Source organism: Herpailurus yagouaroundi, unplaced genomic scaffold (assembly GCF_014898765.1).
Source record: "Herpailurus yagouaroundi ecotype Mexico unplaced genomic scaffold, PumYag 140, whole genome shotgun sequence".
Classification (NCBI taxonomy): domain Eukaryota; kingdom Metazoa; phylum Chordata; class Mammalia; order Carnivora; family Felidae; genus Herpailurus; species Herpailurus yagouaroundi.
In genome coordinates, this window is record NW_024412395.1 from 2682272 (window position 1) to 2702760 (window position 20489).

At 37.5% G+C, this 20489-nt stretch overlaps 1 protein-coding gene across 2 annotated transcripts in view; it reads right to left on the reverse strand.

Moving 5' to 3' along the window:
• Nucleotides 1-20489, reverse strand: part of UGGT1 (UDP-glucose glycoprotein glucosyltransferase 1) — a 112356-nt gene that overhangs the window by 33181 nt on the left and 58686 nt on the right. The window contains exons 19-28 of one of the 2 annotated variants that reach the window (XM_040474704.1): nt 16171-16291; nt 13579-13677; nt 12591-12614; nt 12006-12100; nt 10469-10675; nt 9357-9488; nt 8397-8527; nt 5357-5452; nt 1782-1884; nt 336-415 (exon numbers count right to left, since the gene is read on the reverse strand). In XM_040474704.1, coding sequence (XP_040330638.1) covers nt 336-415; nt 1782-1884; nt 5357-5452; nt 8397-8527; nt 9357-9488; nt 10469-10675; nt 12006-12100; nt 12591-12614; nt 13579-13677; nt 16171-16291 — 1088 coding nt within the window. The remainder of the gene's footprint in view (nt 1-335; nt 416-1781; nt 1885-5356; nt 5453-8396; nt 8528-9356; nt 9489-10468; nt 10676-12005; nt 12101-12590; nt 12615-13578; nt 13678-16170; nt 16292-20489) is intronic. The other variant, XM_040474705.1, reaches the window with a different exon arrangement.

Consider the following 20489-nt stretch of genomic DNA (forward strand, 5'->3'; position numbering starts at 1 on the left):
GAAGGAAGGAAGGAAGGAAGGAAGGAAGGAAGGAAGGAAGGAAGGAAGGAAGGAAGGAAAGGCAGGAAGGAAAGAAGGAAAGGCAGGAAGGAAAGAAGGAAAGGCAGGCAGGCACACATGGTAGCTTGGGTTAACGCCACCTAAATGCTTCCATGCCCACGCTAAGTTCTCAGAACTTCTGATTAAAGCAGAAATTTAGCAAACCTAAACATTCAGTAAATGATCTTTTCAAACATGAAGTCCAGCTATAAGCCCATTTGATCCTTAACACGCAATACCAGCTTTCAGATTTAGTACCATGTTTTCAACTGATTTCTTAAAGAGCTTTGTTTTACCTTTTTAAAGGCATGTCAGAAAGTTTTGACTGGCAGTTCATAAACACTCTTAGATTCATGTTGATCAGCTGGGTTAAAACCTAAAAGTGCAAACAAGAGACAAAACACATTTTCCTATAGTGAAACTAAATGATATTTGAGACAAAATATTTACATTTTCTCTTCAGAAATTTATCACTCTGACACTGAGTTGAGAGAACACCTCTTAATATCTCAAGAAAGACAGAAAGAGAATAATAGTCTGCAATGGAGAAATTTCTGGAAATCACAACTCTGGGGCACAATCTAAATCACACATAGATTTCATTTGGCAAAAACATAGCAAGTGGGCTACTGCAAATTACTGTTCCCCATGTGTTGAGGCAACTGATGGATAATGGAGAGCTGTCTACAGAAGGAAAATTTTTAAATTTTTCTAATGTGTATTTATTTTTGAGAGAGAGAGACAGAGCATGAACAGGGAAGGGACACAGAGAGAGGGAGACACAGAATCTGAAGCAGGCTCCAGGCTCTGAGCTGTCAGTACAGAGCCCGATGCAGGGCTCGAACCCATGAACTGTGAGATCATGACCTGAACTGAAGTCAGGTGCTTAACCAACTGAGCCACCCAGGCACCCCTACACAAGGAAAATTTTAAAGGTTCATCAGTGCAGTTTACATACTACAGTGAGAAAAATGCATATATATACACACACCCACAAAAAGGTTAGCTGATTACACATCAATAAAACTTTACCTTAAAAAAGAAATACAACTCAAAAAAAAAAATGTTGAAGCAACTGTATTTTTGGCAGAGCTCCTAAATTTTCTTAAAACTGTAGTATCTTATACAAATGTACAAGACATGCTACAATTTTTAAATTGCTATTTTAAAAAAGGAAAATGATAAAGCAACATTCATTTATCTTTTTACCTCTTATTCCTTATAAATCAAAACATGGCATAAATAAAGTTAATTAAAAGACATCTTGCTCTGGGACGCCTGTGTGGCTCAGCTGGTTAAGCGTCCAACTTTGGCTCAGGTCATAATCTCACAGTTCGTGAGTTCAAGCCCCATGTCGGGCTCTGTGCTGACAGCTCAGAGCCTGGAGCCTGCTGTGAATTCTCTGTCTCCCTCTCTGTCTCTGCCCATTCCCTACTTGTGCTCTCTCTCTGTCTCAAAAATAAATAAACATTAAAGAAAAAAAAAAAATCTTGCTGTAAATAGGATTTTTTTTTTTTAGTACATGAGGAAACCAACCAAACTTGTACCAACATCCTAAGGCTAGAAGGATGTTACCAGAGCCACTACCAATTTGTATGAAGACACTTGCTCTGCCATGATGCCCTGTGGCATTTTCCAATGCCCTGTGAAGATAACTACGGGAACAATAAGACTCTCAGAGAGTCACAGGACCTGTGACCACTTCAGATAGAGATGAGAACAGCCTCAGAAGCCATGCCTACCAAGAGCAACGGGGCAAGTCTCTGTGCTTCTCTGGTGACAGGGTCAATGACAGCCACGACGTCAAAGTATGTCTCCCCTTCTTTCGGCCTCATTTTAATTGCACTACAGAGATCAAAAAGACAAAACGTGAATCTCATGGAAAACAGGAAACAAAGTTAACTTTGTTTTTTTAAGGCCAACATAAGCTATCAGCCCTCTCAGCATTTCCAAAAACACTTTAGATCTAAAACAATAAGGCTACATGGTGGTTAATTCTGTTATTACATCTACCTCAAAGTTTGCAAAACCTGAAGATTCAAATTCACTCAAAATGAACCAAAAGATATGTGTTAATAGAGGAAAACCAGCTTGAAATTGTATTTAACCAAAACTACTAAAAGCTGATGTTTGTTTTTGACAATTACAAACATGCCAATTTTTTTTTCTTGACTAGAAGGGTATGAGGAGAGAAGAAATAACGGATTTTTTAAATACAAAGAACATTACAGAAAACTTGTGAGAGAAAAAAGAAAGAAGCATAAAATCTTGCCACCCCAACCCAACCATTCTGTAGCATTTTTCTCTGTAGACCTTCTCAAATGCCTGTATAAAGATAGTAGCGATTTTATAACAATTTCCTTCCTTCCCCCACCATCTTATCATGATTTTTCCATACTGTTACACATCAAATATCCTGAATAGGAAAAAATCTTCTATTTACCCTGTGAATCTGCCATGTTTACCCAAGCTATTTCTTATTGCTGGACATTTAGATGGCTTGCAGCCTGTAACTTCGTACATATACTTTTTTTCACACTGGAAATTTCATTGGAGTGAACAAAGTCCTAGACATGAGATTACTGAGTCACAGGACACAAATATTTTTCTGGATGGGGTGTCTGGGTGGCTCAGTCAGTTGAGCATCCGACTTTAGCTCAGGTCATGATCTCACGGTTAGTGGGTTCAAGCCCTGTATCAGGCTCTGTACTGACAGCTCAGAGCCTGGAGCCTGCTTCAGATTCTGTGTCTCCCTCTCTCTGCCCCTGCCTCACTGTATCTCTCTCAAAAATAAACAAACATTAAAAAAAAAAAAAAAAAGAATATTGCCAGTTTTCTCATTTAAAAATTAGCAAAATTCAGGGCACCTGGGTGGCTCAGGTGGTTAAGCGTCCAACTTCGGCTCAGGTCATGATCTCACGGTTCGTGAGTTCAAGCCCCAAGTCAGGCTCTTTGCTGACAGCTCAGAGCCTGGAGCCTGCTTTGGATTCTGTGTCTTCCTCTCTCTCTCTCTGCCCCTCCCCCACTCGTGTTCTCTCTCAAAAATGAATAAACGTTAAAGAAAATAAAAAATGATTTTTCTGGATAATATGTACTGTTAATCACAAGTTCAGAAGAATTAAGCCAATTTACAAGGATATTAAGTTATACATATTTTGTCTTAATAAGTAAAAAACAGCAGCTGGTTAGATTGCAATTTGTACCCCCAAGATTTCCGGGGGAGAACCTGCATCTTCCCATCTGTGGTTTCCAGCTACACAGCCTCCCTATGAAGTCACATTGACTTAGATGACTTAAGAGGAGCAAGAACTTCTGATACATTTTGAAAAGGAATAAAGGTGAAAGAATTCCAAAACACATCCAATTTTCCAAAATCTTAACTGGTCAAATCAGTGCCTATCTTTGTGCTGAACAATGTTTTAATGTAGTTCCGGCGCTAACCACTACTATTCTGTGCAAGAATATTTACCCAGTGGGAGGAAAACAAAAGTACAAAATAAAATGTTAACTAAAAAAACCGTGTAAGTATAGTTTAAATGGTGATGAAGGTTATTTCAAATCCTAACAGTTTTGGAAATAACCATCAGAACAGCTTTGTGCCTGTATCAAAGCAGATGATTTCAATTTTTGACAAAATTAACAATTTCAGCCGCCAATAATTATTCTAAAATAACCGTTGTTTTTTTTTTTTTTTTTTTTTTTTTTAACTCTACTACAGCTGTTCTCAAAATGTGGCTCCAGACCAGCAGCACCAGCTTCAGAAATCATCTGGTTTCTAACAGATTCTCCATTCTAGCCTGGATCAAACAGTCCAGTCAGATTTGATCCCCACAAGGACTGGAAATCAGAAAGCATGGGTCAACTAAACCAAAGTCCAATCTACCCCAGACTAATTAAATTAGAATCATAAAGGAGCAGGAAGCAGGCATCTGTATCTAAAACCTCTAAGGTTTTAGTGGTATATCTAGATATATCAAGATATATAACCTGCCTGGCTACATATATCAACTGTAGAGGTTCTTTCTAAAGACAAGTTAATCTTAAGTCTAATCATGAGAAAACAACCCAGACTATGGGACATTCCACAAAATAATTGGCCTGGACTGTTAGAAAAAAGGGTCATAAGAGACAAAAAAAAACAAAAAACAACAAAAAATAAAATAAAATAAAATAAAATAAAATAAAATAAAATAAAAACAAAAAGCAGGGAACAGTTCTGGATTTAAGGAGACTACAGAGACACACAGCAAAGGACTGCAATGTGTGATCTGGAGCAAATCAAAGAACAAAACCATTTTCAAAGGTCATTACAGGGGCCTTAGAGAAATGTGAATAGGACTGTGTGCTACTTACTATCATCGTATCAAGGCTAAATCTCTGGGGGCGCCTGGGTGGCGCAGTCGGTTAAGCGTCCGACTTCAACCAGGTCACGATCTCACGGTACGTGAGTTCGAGCCCCGCGTCAGGCTCTGGGCTGATGGCTCAGAGCCTGGAGCCTGTTTCCAATTCTGTGTCTCCCTCTCTCTGCCCCTCCCCTGTTCATGCTCTGTCTCTCTCTGTCCCAAAAATAAATAAACGTTGAAAAAAAAAAAAAAAGGCTAAATCTCTGAAATATGCTAATGGTAGAGATACCCCAAGTGTTCAGGAGACACATGCTGAGGAATTCAGACATGATGTGTAATGATGTCTGAAACAGACCTTCAAATGGTTCAGGAAAAATGTGAGTGCATGTATGCTTGTTCACAAACATACACATTGTATATACTATACATATATACACGACCCACAGGTAGATGACAGATAAATGTGGCACAATGTTAACAACCAGTGAACCCAGATTGAAGATATTTGGGTGTTCACTGTAATAATCTTTCAACTATTCAGCAGCTTTGAAACTTTTCAAATAAAAAACTAAAAAAAAACAAAAGGCAAGAACTTCATAATACTAAACTTTTTATTTTATTGAAAACAAAACCATTTTCAGTAAAAGATGAACGATACAAGTGTTCTAACAACCTGCGTTTATTCTTATCAGAAAATTACAACTGATCTGTCATTAAATGCTTTCTGTTTTCTAAAAGGGTACTGTCTAAATAAATTTCAGATTTAGAAATAAACATCAGTGTTTATGCAACCAAGATCCCTTTATGAATTCTGCATATGAAAATGTGTATATATGAAAAATACACAGTGGACAAATCTGCCATTCCAGTAAGAACTATGTACACACTTCACATGGAAAAATAAAGGAGATGACATACAGGCAACCTTAAGAGTTTATTCAAGAATATGCATGAATTCTACATTAACTCTGTACCTATGTCTGTCTTCAAAAAACTGGTACTCGATTCTTGCATCTCCTTTTGGTTGAGCCGACAGGAGGGCATCCACCTTCATGACCAAGTCACTTGCCCTGAAAGACATGGTTGGTGAAGATTTAGCATCTCTTTCACCAAAGGTTTTTCCAATTATTGCTGAACATGATATAATCAGCCTAAGTAGTGAATACCAACAAGACGGTTTGAAGAATGTACGAACTTTTTACCAACAGGCATGCATGAGAAAAAGTACGATTTTGTAACTGAGTAGTTTCATAACCTTGAAAGAAGACACCGATTTGCCCATATGTGAAATGGGGATAGTAGTACCTACTTGGTATGGCTCTTGTAAACATTGCACCAGCTCAACAGAAAGCACCAAGCTCAGGGCCCATCCCGTAACAGACTGTCAGTTTGTGGTATTTACCTTCTCCCTCACCCGCTGCTAAATACCTCTAATAGTTTTTATGATTATTAGAGTAATAATTCACTGGAAAGAATTCAGAAAAAAAAATGAGAAAACAGATATACATATAATGCCCTTATCAAGAGCACTGATGACATTTTGGTTCATAATTCTTCTGTATTTTTAAACATATATAAATACATATATAATCATAAGTGGGATTATATTATTTAGTAACCTGCTTCTTCATTTAACAATATATTGCAAACATATACTACAAACATATTTTTTTTAGTTAATAAACACAGGGTGCATCAATATTTTCACTAATATGTTTATGGATAGGTCATAATCACCAACTGGCTAGCGAACATCCAGGTTGCTTCCTATTTCACTATTACAATCAGCGCTGCAGTAAACAATGTAGAAAAGTATTTCTGCTTTCCCTGACCCTTCTAAAGTTGATTTCTAACTAAGGAAGATCTTGAACTAAATCAGGAGACTTATAAAAAAGGTCAAATCTGCTGAACCAAGCACTGAATTCTAAGAATTCTAAAAAACACCTGTAACTATGTGAACTGGAATCAAGTCTATACATTTTCGCACTGAACCAAACAGCTATATCAAACTACCTCTCTGGTACTTCTCACTACTGACTCTGAATACATATAATCCAGGCCACTTGTTTCCTGTGATGTGTCAACACTGTCACAAAACACGCCAAGGGATGCTGGGTTGTATGGACTTGGCTGAGCAGGCAAACAACAAACTCCCTAAAAGTTCACAAAGCACCCTGATCAAACAGCCCAGAGCTGAGCTTCAGAAAGCTAAGGATGGCCTTGTGGCTGCAGGTCTGGGCCATGAGTGAAAGCTGTGGCTGTCAAAGCGGGCCACTCCAAGGTGGCGCAGCTATGGCACTACTGAAAGCCCTAGGCAAGCAAGGTAATTCTGAGAGCCCAAATAGTTTTAGTTTATCTTTAGGTAGCCCTGGGACTACCTTATTTCCCTCAATCCACCTAGGAGAGACCCAGAGCCACTTCTCTTTAGTAAAAGGCAAGTCTCTGGTGCACAGTCTGGCAATCATGTAGTCCACAAAGACTTCACAGAGAGAGGGAGTGGTCCAAGGACACACCACACCAAGCCTATGCCCGTGACATGATGGCTTCGAGACATGGGAACACCTCCTAGCCTGCATCAGAGAAGTGTTTCATAGGCCAGAACAAGGGGTATCACTGAAGAGCCACTGAGGTAGAAGGAAACCTCCTTATCTGTAGCCCCACTACTGACTGAGATGAAAAAAGATTCCTTCCCCTATCACACAAGGCTTGGCAAAGGGACTACTCTGGCAGCTATCGAGGTCAGTTCTTCACTAAGACATGTATCTTAAACCCTGTGGCATGAGGGTATGTGAAAGAGATGAAAAAAACCAGAACTTTTAAATTGCGTATCCTCCAACTACTCATCAAAGAACACTACAAATGAGTGAAAATACAACTCACAGAATGGGACAAAATATTTGCATCTCATCTATCTATAAAAGATCAATAGCCCAAATATTTACATATTTCCACAGAACTCCTATAAGTCAATAATAAAAAAACACACAATTAAAAATGTGCAAAGTAGGGGCACTTGGCTGGCTCAGTGGGCATGAAAGTCTTGATCTCTGGGTTGTGAGCTAGAGCCCCACACTGGGTGGAGAGATTACTTAAAAAAAAAAACAAGGTACAAAGCACTGAATGGATATATTTCCAAAGATATTCAGATGTCATCACTAATTGTTAGGGAAGTGCAAATCAAACCACAAAGAGATACCACTTCAGATCCATTAGAGTATTACCAAAAAAACCCAAAATAACAAGTATTGATGAGGATGTGGAGAAATTGGAACCCTTACACATTACTGATGGGAAAGTAAAATGGTACGTCCTCTGTGGGAAAACATGATGGTTCCTCAAAAAATTAAACATAAAATATATCCCTCCTACTACATTCATTTAATATTTAATACAAGAACCATGTGTATATGACCTATGGGCCCTCGTTATGGGTCCATAACGGACCTATGGGTTCACACCAGGGACATGGACCAGTTAAATAATTCATTTTCTTCCCATTGAGAAATAACTCATTAAAATACATTAGCTAACAAGAACACTGAAAGAATTAAAATAAATATTAAAAACCACAATAACCAATTCATCACCTATGCAGGATACAAGAGAAACAACTCATTATTCTATGCTAATAAATAAAGGAAAAGAAGCATTTAGCCTACTTTCCTTTCCTGAACAAAATAAAACAAATGAGGGAAAGTACCTCTTTACAAAAGTATTCCAAGGTTAAAAACAAAAAACAAAAAACTAAAAAAAAAACCCTCACCTCACCCCTCTACTTTCGCATATGTTCGAAATTTTCCACAACCAAGAAAAAACAAAACGAAGAGACCTACTTCAGTTCTTTAAATAAATTAACTTGTTTCAACAGAAGCAAAAGTAAACACCTGAACTGAAAAGCATTATTATATGTTCAAGCTGAAAATAAAACACCATGAAATAGAAAGCACAAGGAATGTTCAATTAACCCAGCCCCTATGGTATGCACTAATTAATTTCTTCCATGGCAAAACGTACACATCTTCTTCTACCCGAAGCTGTTGAATATGGGATTTGATTTTCTGTCCTGAAGTTTTTAAGATGATATTTTCTAGGAGGTGGAAATCGTCTTGATTAAAGAGTTCACCGTCGTCCAGCGGCCCAATGATCTGTGAAGAGGAGCAGCGTGGTCAGTGCTAGAATCAGCAAGCTGTAAAGAAGCCCTCTGTGGTCGTCTGGCTATCTTAGAAGCCTATCAGGGTAAAGACCCAAGATATGTATACATCTAATAAAATCAATGAAAAAGGCAAAAATTAAACCCAAATCAATTCATCCAGTTATTTATCAATTCCTCAACCACACAGAGTGTACACTTGTATATGTCACAATATTTTTAGTCAGCAACTCTGAAGTAAAACAAAATAGCAATAAAGTTTTCATTAATTCTCACTGGATATAAATAATAAAACTAAATGCAGTACGGTGAAGTTTTTAAGATGTTTTTAAGAGATGCAGTGTGGTGAGTGACAGACAGCAGAGATTTCACCCTCTGTGCTAAGAGTTTAAAGTTTGGTATGCCCCCCCTGGCCCCCCGAGTCTCATGTCTATGGCTGCAGATATGCATGAAAGAGTCTAAGCCTGCACCAATGAAGTTCACAGAGACTGCACAACTATGAACACGGTCCCCACAGGGGATGAATACTTCACAGATCAAAACTTTATCAGCTTATTCTCTGAGAGACACCACACTCTCGTCACTATACACAGGACAGGACATAATAAACAGTGGGAAGGTTTTACACAAGAACACTTGTAACAAAAGCAAGCCTCCTCTGAAATCAGGGTGCAGAAATTATCATCAGCACTGCATAAGCCCCATTCCCCTCAGGAAAAGAGTGACTCTGTTTGAAAAGTTAGTTTACTAGCTTCAGGGAACACCGCCAACACTGTTCACTGATCTAATCTGAGGTCAAGCTTGTCTCAGAACAAAATCCTCACCCTTCCATTGCTGATCACTGCCCTCTGTCCCTTCTTCAGCTTCAGAACATCCCTGCAGTACATGGCATGAGACAAAATGAAATCCATTTTGGAAGACTCAAAGACCTCTTTAAAAAGACTGAAATCCATGCCCTAGGAAAGTAATTGTTATTAAGGAAAAGTAATTGTTATTAAGCAAGCCATAAAAATGAATAATCATAATGAATAAATCACAAAATACTCTTTTAATGGAAAGTCAGAACAAAATTTTAATAACATTATGATGTTTCAATTCTTCACTCTTCCCATTTTCCCCCACCCTCCCACTTATCAAGTAATGCTTATTTTCTGTTCCTATTCTTTTATGTGATTGTTCAACTGGCAAATTATTCATCACACCTTTATTCTGCATTTTAAAATCTTGCTAATTTCAAGGGTCTTTTTTCTCACTGAAACATCAAGTACACCATCATTTTATAAGAATTTTAAAACTACAAAACAGTCCAGGGCCGCCTGGGTGGCTTAGTCAGTTGGGCGTCCGACTTCAGCTCCGGTCATGATCTCATAGTTCGTGATTTCGAGCCCCACGTCGGGCTCTGTGCTGATAGCTCAGAGCCTGAAGCCTGCTTCAGATTCTGTGTCTCCCTCTCTCTCTGACACTCCCCGGCTCACACTTTGTCTGTCTCTCTCTCAAAAATAAACATTAAAAAAAAAATTTTTTTTTTTGAAAACTACAAAACAGTCTAAAAGGTAAGTAACTTACATGATGAATACATGTGGGCCTATATCAGAACACATCAAGAACACATAAACCCCTAACTTTTAAGAAACTTCAATCATTTTGCTATATAGACAAATCAAAATATTGCTCATCTTTTAAAAACTATATAAAATATAAACTTATATGAATCATATAAGATATGAAATTTTATTTAAAAATATTAAAAGTAGTGAACAGAATGTGGCAGAATTGTTATTTCTTGGAAAGATTCTTCCAAACTAAAAGAAATCCTCTGAAACTCAGTACTAAAATAAAAAATCCCGATCATGAACAAGATGCATCAGCCCACGGGAGTGAACTTCTGTGGAAAGTAACAGAACAAGGCAGCCCTATGCAACACACAAAGACTTACCCCAACAGAGAACCCCCCGATGTCAGCTCCTGCAGCCAAGGCCTCTGCAGTCTCCTCCTTGGCCATTTTTGTGATGAAGTTCTTAGCAGAGTTGGACGTCTGTGTTTGGAGAGCTGCCCAGATGGCTCTGGAGATCTGAGTGTTCTTATAACGTATATCTTCACTAGGATTATTGATCATGCTTATTCTAACATTGTTACTGGATTTCTATTTACAAAAGGGGAAATAAGAGTTATATGGTAAGATGTTTTAAAATTAAAAAGTGGCATTAACATCAGTCATAGTCCAGTAAGTAGCAAATACAATCTCTCTTAAAAGTGTTCAGCAGTTCTCTTCTGCACACAGAATAAAATTAAAATGCTATAGCCAGGCTTTCAAACCCCTACATGAACTGGTCCCCAGCCTACCTTTCATTTCTTACCATCCCTGAAAATACAGCTCCATTACAGACCATCGGAGTCCTGTATTCCCCAAAACACTTTGTATTATTCTAACATACTCCATGCTTTATGTTGGCATGCAAATTCCAAGTCTATCCCATCTTTCCTTCCCTCAGCCCAAACCAATCTTCAGGCTTCTGTTCAAACACCTCTTTGTTCACATGGCCTTTCCAGATTCCTAGTAAAAATTGATCTCTCCCTGATTAAAAAGACAATAATCCGTGTGGGAGAAGAGATCTGGGACCCATAAAACCTTGTGTCATGACCATAAGCAACAAAAGTTCATACTAATGTGTTATCTAAAGACAAATACAAAAATAGTCATAGCAGCTTCTTCAGAATAGCCCCTAACTAGAAAAAGATGACACTGTCCATGAAATAGATTAAACAAACAAACAAAACTTTGTGGTATAGACATACAATACAGCACAGTGAAAAAGAACTAACTACCACTATTGGTAATATCATGGATAAATCTCAAAATGCTGAGTAAAGAAAACAAACAAACATATATAAGATTCCATTTAAATAAAGTAAAAAATAATCAAGAAGAGGGAACAGGGAGCAGGGTGATGGCTTTCAGGAATTCAATAATTCTCTATTTCTTGACTGAGATGGTGGCCACCTGGGTGTTCCCTTTGAGACACTATGTATCTTATGATTTGTGCACTTCTTTTGATCCTATATTTTACTTCAGTTAAAATATATTTTTTTTTAATTTCAATTCTCAGGGCGCCTGGGTGGCTCAGTCGGTTAAGCATCTGACTTCAGCTCAGGTCATGATCTCACAGTCCGTGAGTTCGAGCCCCACAGTGGGCTCTGTGCTGAAAATGCAGAGCCCACTTCAGATCCTCTGTCTCCGTCTCTCTCTGCCCCTCCCCCACTCTCACTCTCTCTGAAAAATAAACATTAAAAGAAAAAAAAAAATCTATTCCCTTAAATAAAGTCTGAACACTCCAGTCTCCTCTCTTTTCTCACCAGAAGACAGACCTTCAAAGAAACAATGCTCCTTTCCCTCAAGCACTAAGACAGCAGAACAGCTGCCTTCCGCATAGAACAGTAACATCAGTACACAGAGTGGAGGTGTAGACACTTGCCTGATGTTTAATAGCATCATACAGTAACTGTCTTCCAGAAGGGCTATCAAAATCTCCAACAATCCAAAAAGTTACAGGCCTAATGAAGGAATCATCTGTATAAAAAGAAAACAACATACTGAGTCGGAGGGAAAAAAGCACATTCCACGTTTCAGTATTGTTCTTAAGCCAAATAATTTCTGAAAACCATGCAAAAAATAAGAAAATGATGTTTAATATACAAAGCAGAAGTAGTGAAATTTCTCTACTAGAACGAAAGCAGGGTAACCTTCCAATTGGCTTAGTTACAAGCTAGGAACATGCACTTATTAATTCTACTATGGTTTAGGCATCTGTTAGCATGTACAATGAAACATGTGGGTAACAGATCACAGTCTTGAATCATATGGATTTGTAACTTTCTGAAATAGAATTCTTTGCAAACATTTACACAAATTTTGTCTGCATTTGAAAAATTATCTACTGTTATCCACAGGTTCTAGAAAGGTCACAATAAAGTATCAATAAATTCTAAATCACAATGCTGCCTGAAACCACATAAGATAATTAAGAAAAGAAACAAAACATTCTAAAGTTTAAAGTTACCATAGATTTCCTTGGAGGACATTCCTAGACAGAGGTAAAGGAAAAAGAGTAGAAGAAAATGTCATTGCTATAACTGATGCCTACCGTAAAGTCAAAATTTTAAATAATGTCTAACATGATCAATCTTCTCTCTGCCCCGTAGTCCCCCTAATGGTACAGCACTGTTCCAGGGCCCCTCAGAACCAATTTTCTTGAACCAAATGGAGCAACTGTTTTTATTCACATAGATCTAGGAAGCCAGAAATTCTCTCTAGGAGAAGACTAAAGCATAGATAAAAATAGCTGCCTAGGGGCAATGATCTCACAGTTTATGAATTTTAGCACAGAGCCTGCTTGGGTTTCTTTCTTTCTCTCTCTCTCTCTCTCTCTCTCTCTCTCTCTCTCTCTCTCCCCCCCCCCCCCCAGTCCTCCCCCGCTTGCATAGGCACGGGCATACTCTCTCTCTCTCTCTCTCAAAATACATAAATAAGCATTTAAAAAAAAAGAGCTGCCTTAAATGACAGTCAGTGCTCTGAAGGAGTAATAAGTGGCTAGAGGGGGAAAACATCTGTCTGCCATTAAAATATCATTTCACATAACTTTAGCCTAACTAGCTGATTCCGTATTAAAATGTTTTAAAATATGCACAAGGATTACTAGAACCAAGTTTATCCTATAAACCCTAAAAAAATTAAAACAGTGTTGTCACTGAAGAGGTAAGTCAAACTAATTTGCAATCCATTAACCCATGTTTACATCATAAATGTTTTCATTTTAAAATCACGAAAGTAAGTTTCATTTGACCTTAATATCTAATATAAATTTATAAAAACATTTGAATTTTCAAAAACATACAAAAGAATTTTAAATAGGTATTTCCTAAATTCAAATCATTGTAAGAAATAATGAAAGAAATTATGGAATCTCCAATACACTTATAGATTCAATTACTTCCACAAATACTAAAAAAAAAAAATGCTGAATCCAAGATAAGCCAGAAATGGATCACCTTTCTTTGTCAGATAGCTCATACTATTGGCTATAGCAGCAGTTTTGTCTTGGGAATCCAAGACCGTAAATCTGGCATAGTCATCCACAAAAAAGTTATCTGAAAAAAAAATTGAAACAGATTTATAATTAACATGCCTAATTCAATCCAATGTTAATATTCAAATAATAAACTGATTTGACCATAATACAAGATTTATAAAAAACACATAAGTGAAATCTGTTGTTTCATGTTTACTGAACAAGTTCACAAGACTCACCTACCCATTAATCACATTTTAAGACACAAAGTTAATAAAAAATGGACAGATCCCATATAACTTTCATGTATGTATATACATACATGCACCACTTTAACGGTTTATATTTATTCTATTCCACCCCTATGATTCTACAACTAGAAACCAATCTCTTCATAAGATCCCCTAACTCCTTGTCTCCCTTCCATAGTCGACACACCTGAGTAAGCCCTTCCCCATACCACTGGGCGATGGAGGGCAAGAGGGAGAATGATGGGAGAGAAGATCTAAGACTCTGACTTTCATTTTTTACACGTCTAAAAAAATAATACAATTTTAGCTTTAATACAAACAAAAGGTCATTTTCATTCTTTTTAGACAAGTCTCTTCTCCAACTAATGGCCTCTGGCCATGCTGTTATCAACCATTTTTCCTTGGGTTACTCTAGCTAAAATCCCAGTTTCATCGACTCATTCATTTGATCTGAACTACCCAGTAATTTCTTCCTACCTACACAATGGTCTCTGTTCTGTATAATAAACCCTCTATGTCCAAGAATGTCCCCAATCTTCTGCATTACTGTGTTCCAACACAAATGCCACTCTTCTCTCACCATCCTCCAAGCACAGCTGGCTTATCCACCCCACCACCTATGTGTGTCCACCCATGCACCATCTGTCCTTTCACTCAACCAACTATGCCTGGGGCCTACTATCCTTCCAGTCAGGATTCGAGTAAAAGGAAAGCAATGCGAAGTAAGAGCTCATGACATCATGCAGGGGAGGGAAAAAGGCTCCAAAAGACTTAAAGCCTTGAAACTTAGTATCCTTCTAAGAAGGTCCCAGGACAACAAAGGCCAAGGGCAGGGTAGGTAATAACAGAGCTAGGACCACTGGGTCAGAAGGATGCCGGCTGCTCCTCCAAGGACAGCTCCAACATGTTCATGAGGCAAACTGCATTTTCGGCCCTGTGAACCAGCATCACTTCACAGCTGAGCGCTACAACATTTAGTGGAGAAAGGTACCCCAAAACACTGAACTGTTGTGCTCCTTATTCAGGAGTACTCCAAAAAGAGCTCTTTACAGTTTAATTTTAAATGATGGAAACAACAAAAACTTAGAACAAAGACTCATAATACTGCTTGATTTGCTCTATTCAAACTTGTGGTAAAAAGCTAAAACCTAACTATGAAGAAACAGTTTATCTCACTCTCTAACCACTTCCTTTTTCAAACAGAAGCAGAGAGATGTCCCTCTTCCTCTAAAAGGAATTTGGTTTCAAGTTGATTAAAGACAGCTGCCATAAAGGAAAAACCACACCTGGAGCTGTGTGCATCACACACACCACAGCAGCAAAGGCCCTTGGCTTGGACTTCTCTGTTATGCTTATCTTTCTCACCCAGTGACATCCCCAGGGCGATGTCCTCCTCATTTCCAGCTCATCTCCACCTCATTTCCAGCTATTTGCTGAAGTGGCCTTCAGAGTCACAAGGAAAGGCAGAAGGAAGACACTGTTCACACAACTACCTCTGGAAAGGTATTCTTGTGGAAACAACGCAAACATCCATCAACTGAGGATTAGGTAAACCAAATGTGGACTGTCCATATAAGAAAACATCAGCCATAAAAAGGCATGAAGTACTGAGACATGCTGCAACATGGGTAAACCTAAATAACTTTATGCTGAGTGAAAGAAGCCAGTCAAAAAAACTTGAATTATATGGCATATCCAGTAGAAAACTCCCTTAGAAACAGACACTAGGTCAGCGGTTGTGAGGGGAAATGGAGAGTAGCTACTAATGGTTACATGATTTCTTCTTGGGGCAACGATATATATTCTAAAATTAGACAGTGATGATTAGACAACTGCGAATACGTTAAAACTGTGTGCTTTAAAATGTGTAAGTTTTCAAAAGGCTGAGTTTTGTGGCATGTACACTATGTCTCAATGAAGGTTTATTTTTAGACAGGTATTCCTAGCTTCTCAGAGTAAAACCACCTGAGGTGTTCATCCACATCACTGCTGGCTGATTCTAGAACAAAGATGAAGAAAAGACAGCTGCTTAACAGCTCTACAACTGTAAAAAAAAAAAATAATAATACAGATGTAGTCTCATCACCCAAGGCCTGTTTAACCGGCATTTAAAAGACAATGGATTTTTTCAAAGCTTACAAAGATTTATCTATATAAACTTGGAGAAAATTCTTGTAAATTTAGAGGCTAATATTATGAATTAAAACATAAGATTGTGTCACAATCTTAGGTTATCTTCTGAACATTACAATCCAACAGATGCAAAGGTTCTGAAACATAAATCAAAAAAGGTCCAAAGTTCTTCCTGAAATGATCCTTACTGGTTGCTGTTAAATCCAGGTATTGTCGCTCAGATGTCAAAATCCTCGAATTGATTCGTGGAACAACATTTGGCTGATTCATGATATACTCTACCACATCCTGATCATGGGACAATTCACCCTAGAAGGAAAAAAAGAACTGGTGGGAGTGGAACGAGCATTAAACCAATTACAGCAATAATCATTTATTAGGCACTAAAAAGCCTTAACTTTATACTGGTAAGAGCCAAAAACTGAAGTTCTCATGTTATAGGTCCCTATCACTGCCAAGCACAGTTTGACATGTTATTTCATGTTATTTATGTACATTACCTTTAACTCTGCATCAACACGAAGCCAATGTTAGTGACATCCATTTTAAAGATGGAAGCTGAGGTATAGAAAGGTGACATACCTTACTCAAAGAGCTAAGGGGATCCAAATATGAAATGCAAACCCATGTTTCTGTGGTCTCTCCACACATCACTGTTCTTCTTCCCCCAGAAATAAGCAAACTCTACAAACTAGATAAAAGTTAACATAAAAAAAAAAAAAAATCCATCCTAAGATCTGCTCATAGTTAGCCTCTCTCCAAAGGAAAAAGGCAAATGCCTTCTCTTAAGCACTTAACGTATTTTGTAAAAATCACTACAAGCTTTTTGCAACCTCAGGCATCCAAGTAATGCTACGTTTCCAGAGTCACAATTACACAGCAGGGAGGAAAAATCACTTATCGTTTTCTCTTCCTTTTCATGCCTCTCAGATATACAGAAATACTTGTACTCCATGAAGTGATCTCAAATCGAAGCGTAAATGGCTATGGAAACTTGCAAGTTCTCACACTCAAAATATTTCATACAAAACCATATTTTAAAGCGATTTTCAAGGAAGAGATAGATGTGAATCAAATATACACAGTCAAGTCTAAAAAACTCCAATCAGTCATCTTCTGTGGCTACTGATTATCCCAAGAAAAAGAAATCATATGCAAATTCTCAAACTAAACTAATAATGAGTCTATGAACCATCCATACAACCCAACAGACTTACAGAGGTACTAGATGACTTAGTAGAGATGTACACCCCCATGTATACAACTTTGGTCTCTATTATAAATCTGAATTGATTCCAGTTAGAAGCCTAGCCAGCTGAGGGAAAGCAATTTGGCAACATCTATCAAAATTTTAAACGTACATAACTTTGGATGCAGCCTGTCTACACACACACACACACACACACACACACACACACAATGATTATTTCTTTTTTTTTTTTAATATATGAAATTTATTGTCAAATTGGTTTCCATACAACACCCAGTGCTCATCCCAAAAGGTGCCCTCCTCAATACCCATCACCCACCCTCTCCTCCCTCCCACCCCCCATCAACACTCAGTTTGTTCTCAGTTTTTAACAGTCTCTTATGCTTTGGCTCTCTCCCACTCTAACCTCTTTTTTTTTTTCCCTTCCCCTCCCCCATGGGTTTCTGTTTAGTTTCTCAGGATCCACATAAGAGTGAAACCATATGGTATCTGTCTTTCTCTGTATGGCTTACACAATGATTATTTCTAAGAGAAGATGAATGGCAGGCAAATAGGAGTGAATGGGTAAGTTTCTCTTCATTTATACCTCTATACACATTTTGAATTTCATACCATCTGCATATTGTACCTTTTTACAGTGACTCTAATTCAAAATTTTAAATGTATCACACCCTTTGACAAAACAATTCCAAAAATTGATATTTCTCAAAAAAAAAAAAATAATAAGGTACAAAGATACACATATGAGACTATTCGCTGCAGCACTATAACAGTACAACTTTACAAGCAATGTGCAATATCAGGGGATGAAATAAATGATTGTTCATTCTTTTTTTTTTAAGTTTATTTATTTGTTTTGAGAGAGAGAGACAGACAGAGAGAGAGAGCACATGAGCCAGCATGCAAGTAAGGGGGAGCAGAGAGAGAGGAAGAGAGAGAGAATCCCAAGCGGACTCTGTGTCATCAGTGGAGAGCCCAACACAGGATTCAAACCCATGAACTGTGAGATCATGACCTGAGCTGAGATCAAGTCAGACACTTACATGACTAAGCCACCCAGGCGCCCCAATTATTGCTCGTTCTTAAAAAACTATGCAGCAATCTAAAAGTACTGACATAGAGCTGTATGTTCAGAAACACAAAGCTAAAATGTATTCAATTAGAAAGGTAAGCTAAAAAATACAAATGTAAACATATATTTCAACATACATGAAGTCACAAAGAGTTATTTCTCTAAGGACTGAGATGAAGGGAAGAACTTTCATTTTTACTTTACACACTTGAATATTCTCCCCAATTTAGTATCTTCTAAATATGTACAGGAGCACATATGACTTATGTCATAATATTTAAAACAAAACTTTCTTTAGCTAGACCAAACCAAACTTCTCACTGGCAATATAAGGAAAAACAGAGGAAAACTAGCATTCAAAAAGGGAATATTTGAAAATGACCATTCTTTTAAACAATAGGTATGTTGGTGTCTAAAAACAGAAAACTCTTCTGAATTTTCACATCCAACAATGTTGTAAAAGAAATGGTTTAAGTGGATGCTGGAAAACAAAAATGTTTGAATTATCTTTCATCTTTTTATTAATATCACTTGAACAAAGAAAGTAATTATCAATTCTTCTAGACTATTCTTAACTTTGGAAAATTAAGCCAAATGCATTCAAATAAAAACTATGTTTTCATATTTTATTTCAGTAGCTCCATGAATAATAAATTCCCTAGTAAACTACCAGGATAGGTCCTCATTCATAAGGAGACATGTAATAGAATTTAGCCAATACTTTTTATGTTTTTTGGGCTTGTTTTAATAAATGCACTAACAATCAGTACAATAAATAGCTTCTTTTAAAAATATATTTCTGGTCTTTTCAACATATGGTGCTGGAAAAACTGGATACCCACATGCAAAAGAATGAAGTGAGACCCTTACACCATGCACAAAAATTAACTCAAAATAGATCAAGGCTGCAACTATAAAATTCTTGGAAGAAAACTTTGGAGAAAATCTTCAAGACATTGGATTTGACAATGACTTCTCGGCACACCAAAATCACAGTCAACAAAAGAAAAAACAGGTAAACTGGACTTCAACAAAACTCAAAACTTTTGTGCATCAAAGGACACTATCAAAAAAGTGAAGAAGACAACAGAATGAAAGAAAATATTTGCAAATCACATCTGATAAGGGATAAATATCCAAAATATGTAAGAAACTCTACACTTCAACTACAAAAAAAAAAAAAAAAAGCCTAATTTGAAAATGAATAAAGGACTTAAATAGACATTTCTTCAAAGAAGATACACATATGGCCAATAAGCAAATGAAAAGATGCTCAGTCTCTTTAGTCCTTAAGGAAACGCAAATAAAAACCACAATAGGATATCACTTCACACAAACTAGAATGGCCATTATCAAAATAATAGAAAGTAGGGATACCTAGGTAGCTCAGTCCCTTGAGTATCAGGCTCTTGATTTTGGCTCAGGTCATGATCCCAGGGTTGTGGGATGGAGCTCTACTCGGGATCTGTGCTAAGCTTGGAACCTGCTTAAGATCCCTTATCCCCACCCCTCCCCCTCTTCTCTTTCCCCAGCTCCCTCTCTCTAAATTAAAATTTTTTTCAATGTTTATTTTTTTGAGAGAGAGACAGAGCGGGAGCAGAGGAAGGGCAGAGAGAGAGTCAAAATCCGAAGCAGGCTCTAGGCTTTGAGCTGTCAGCACAGAGTCCAACCTGGGGCTTGAACCCATGAACCGTGAAATCATGACCTGAGCCGAAGTCAGCTGCTTAACCAACTGAGCCACCCAGGCACCCCTCTCTCTCTCTAAATTAAAAAAATAATACATTATTTTTTAATAACAGAAATTAACAACTGTCAGTAAGGATGTGGAAATAATGAAATTTTTGTGTATTTGTTGGTAAAAATGTGAAATGGTATGGCTGCTATAAAAACCAGGCCAGTAGTTCCTCAAAATGTTAAAAGATAGAATATCCATAAAATCCAGCAATTTTCCTAGGTATATACCCAAAAGAATTGAAAGCAAAGACTTGAACAGATATTTATACACCAATGTTCACAGCAGCATTGTGAACTAGCCAAAAGGTGGAAACAACCCAAATGTCCAAAACACGAATGGATAAATAAAATGTAGTATATACATATCATTCCATTTTATAGAAAGGAAATAAATTCTGACATGCTACAACACATATGAACCTTAAAATAAGCAAGACACAAAAATGACAAATATTCTATGATGCCCTCTAGAAGAGGCAAACTCATAAACA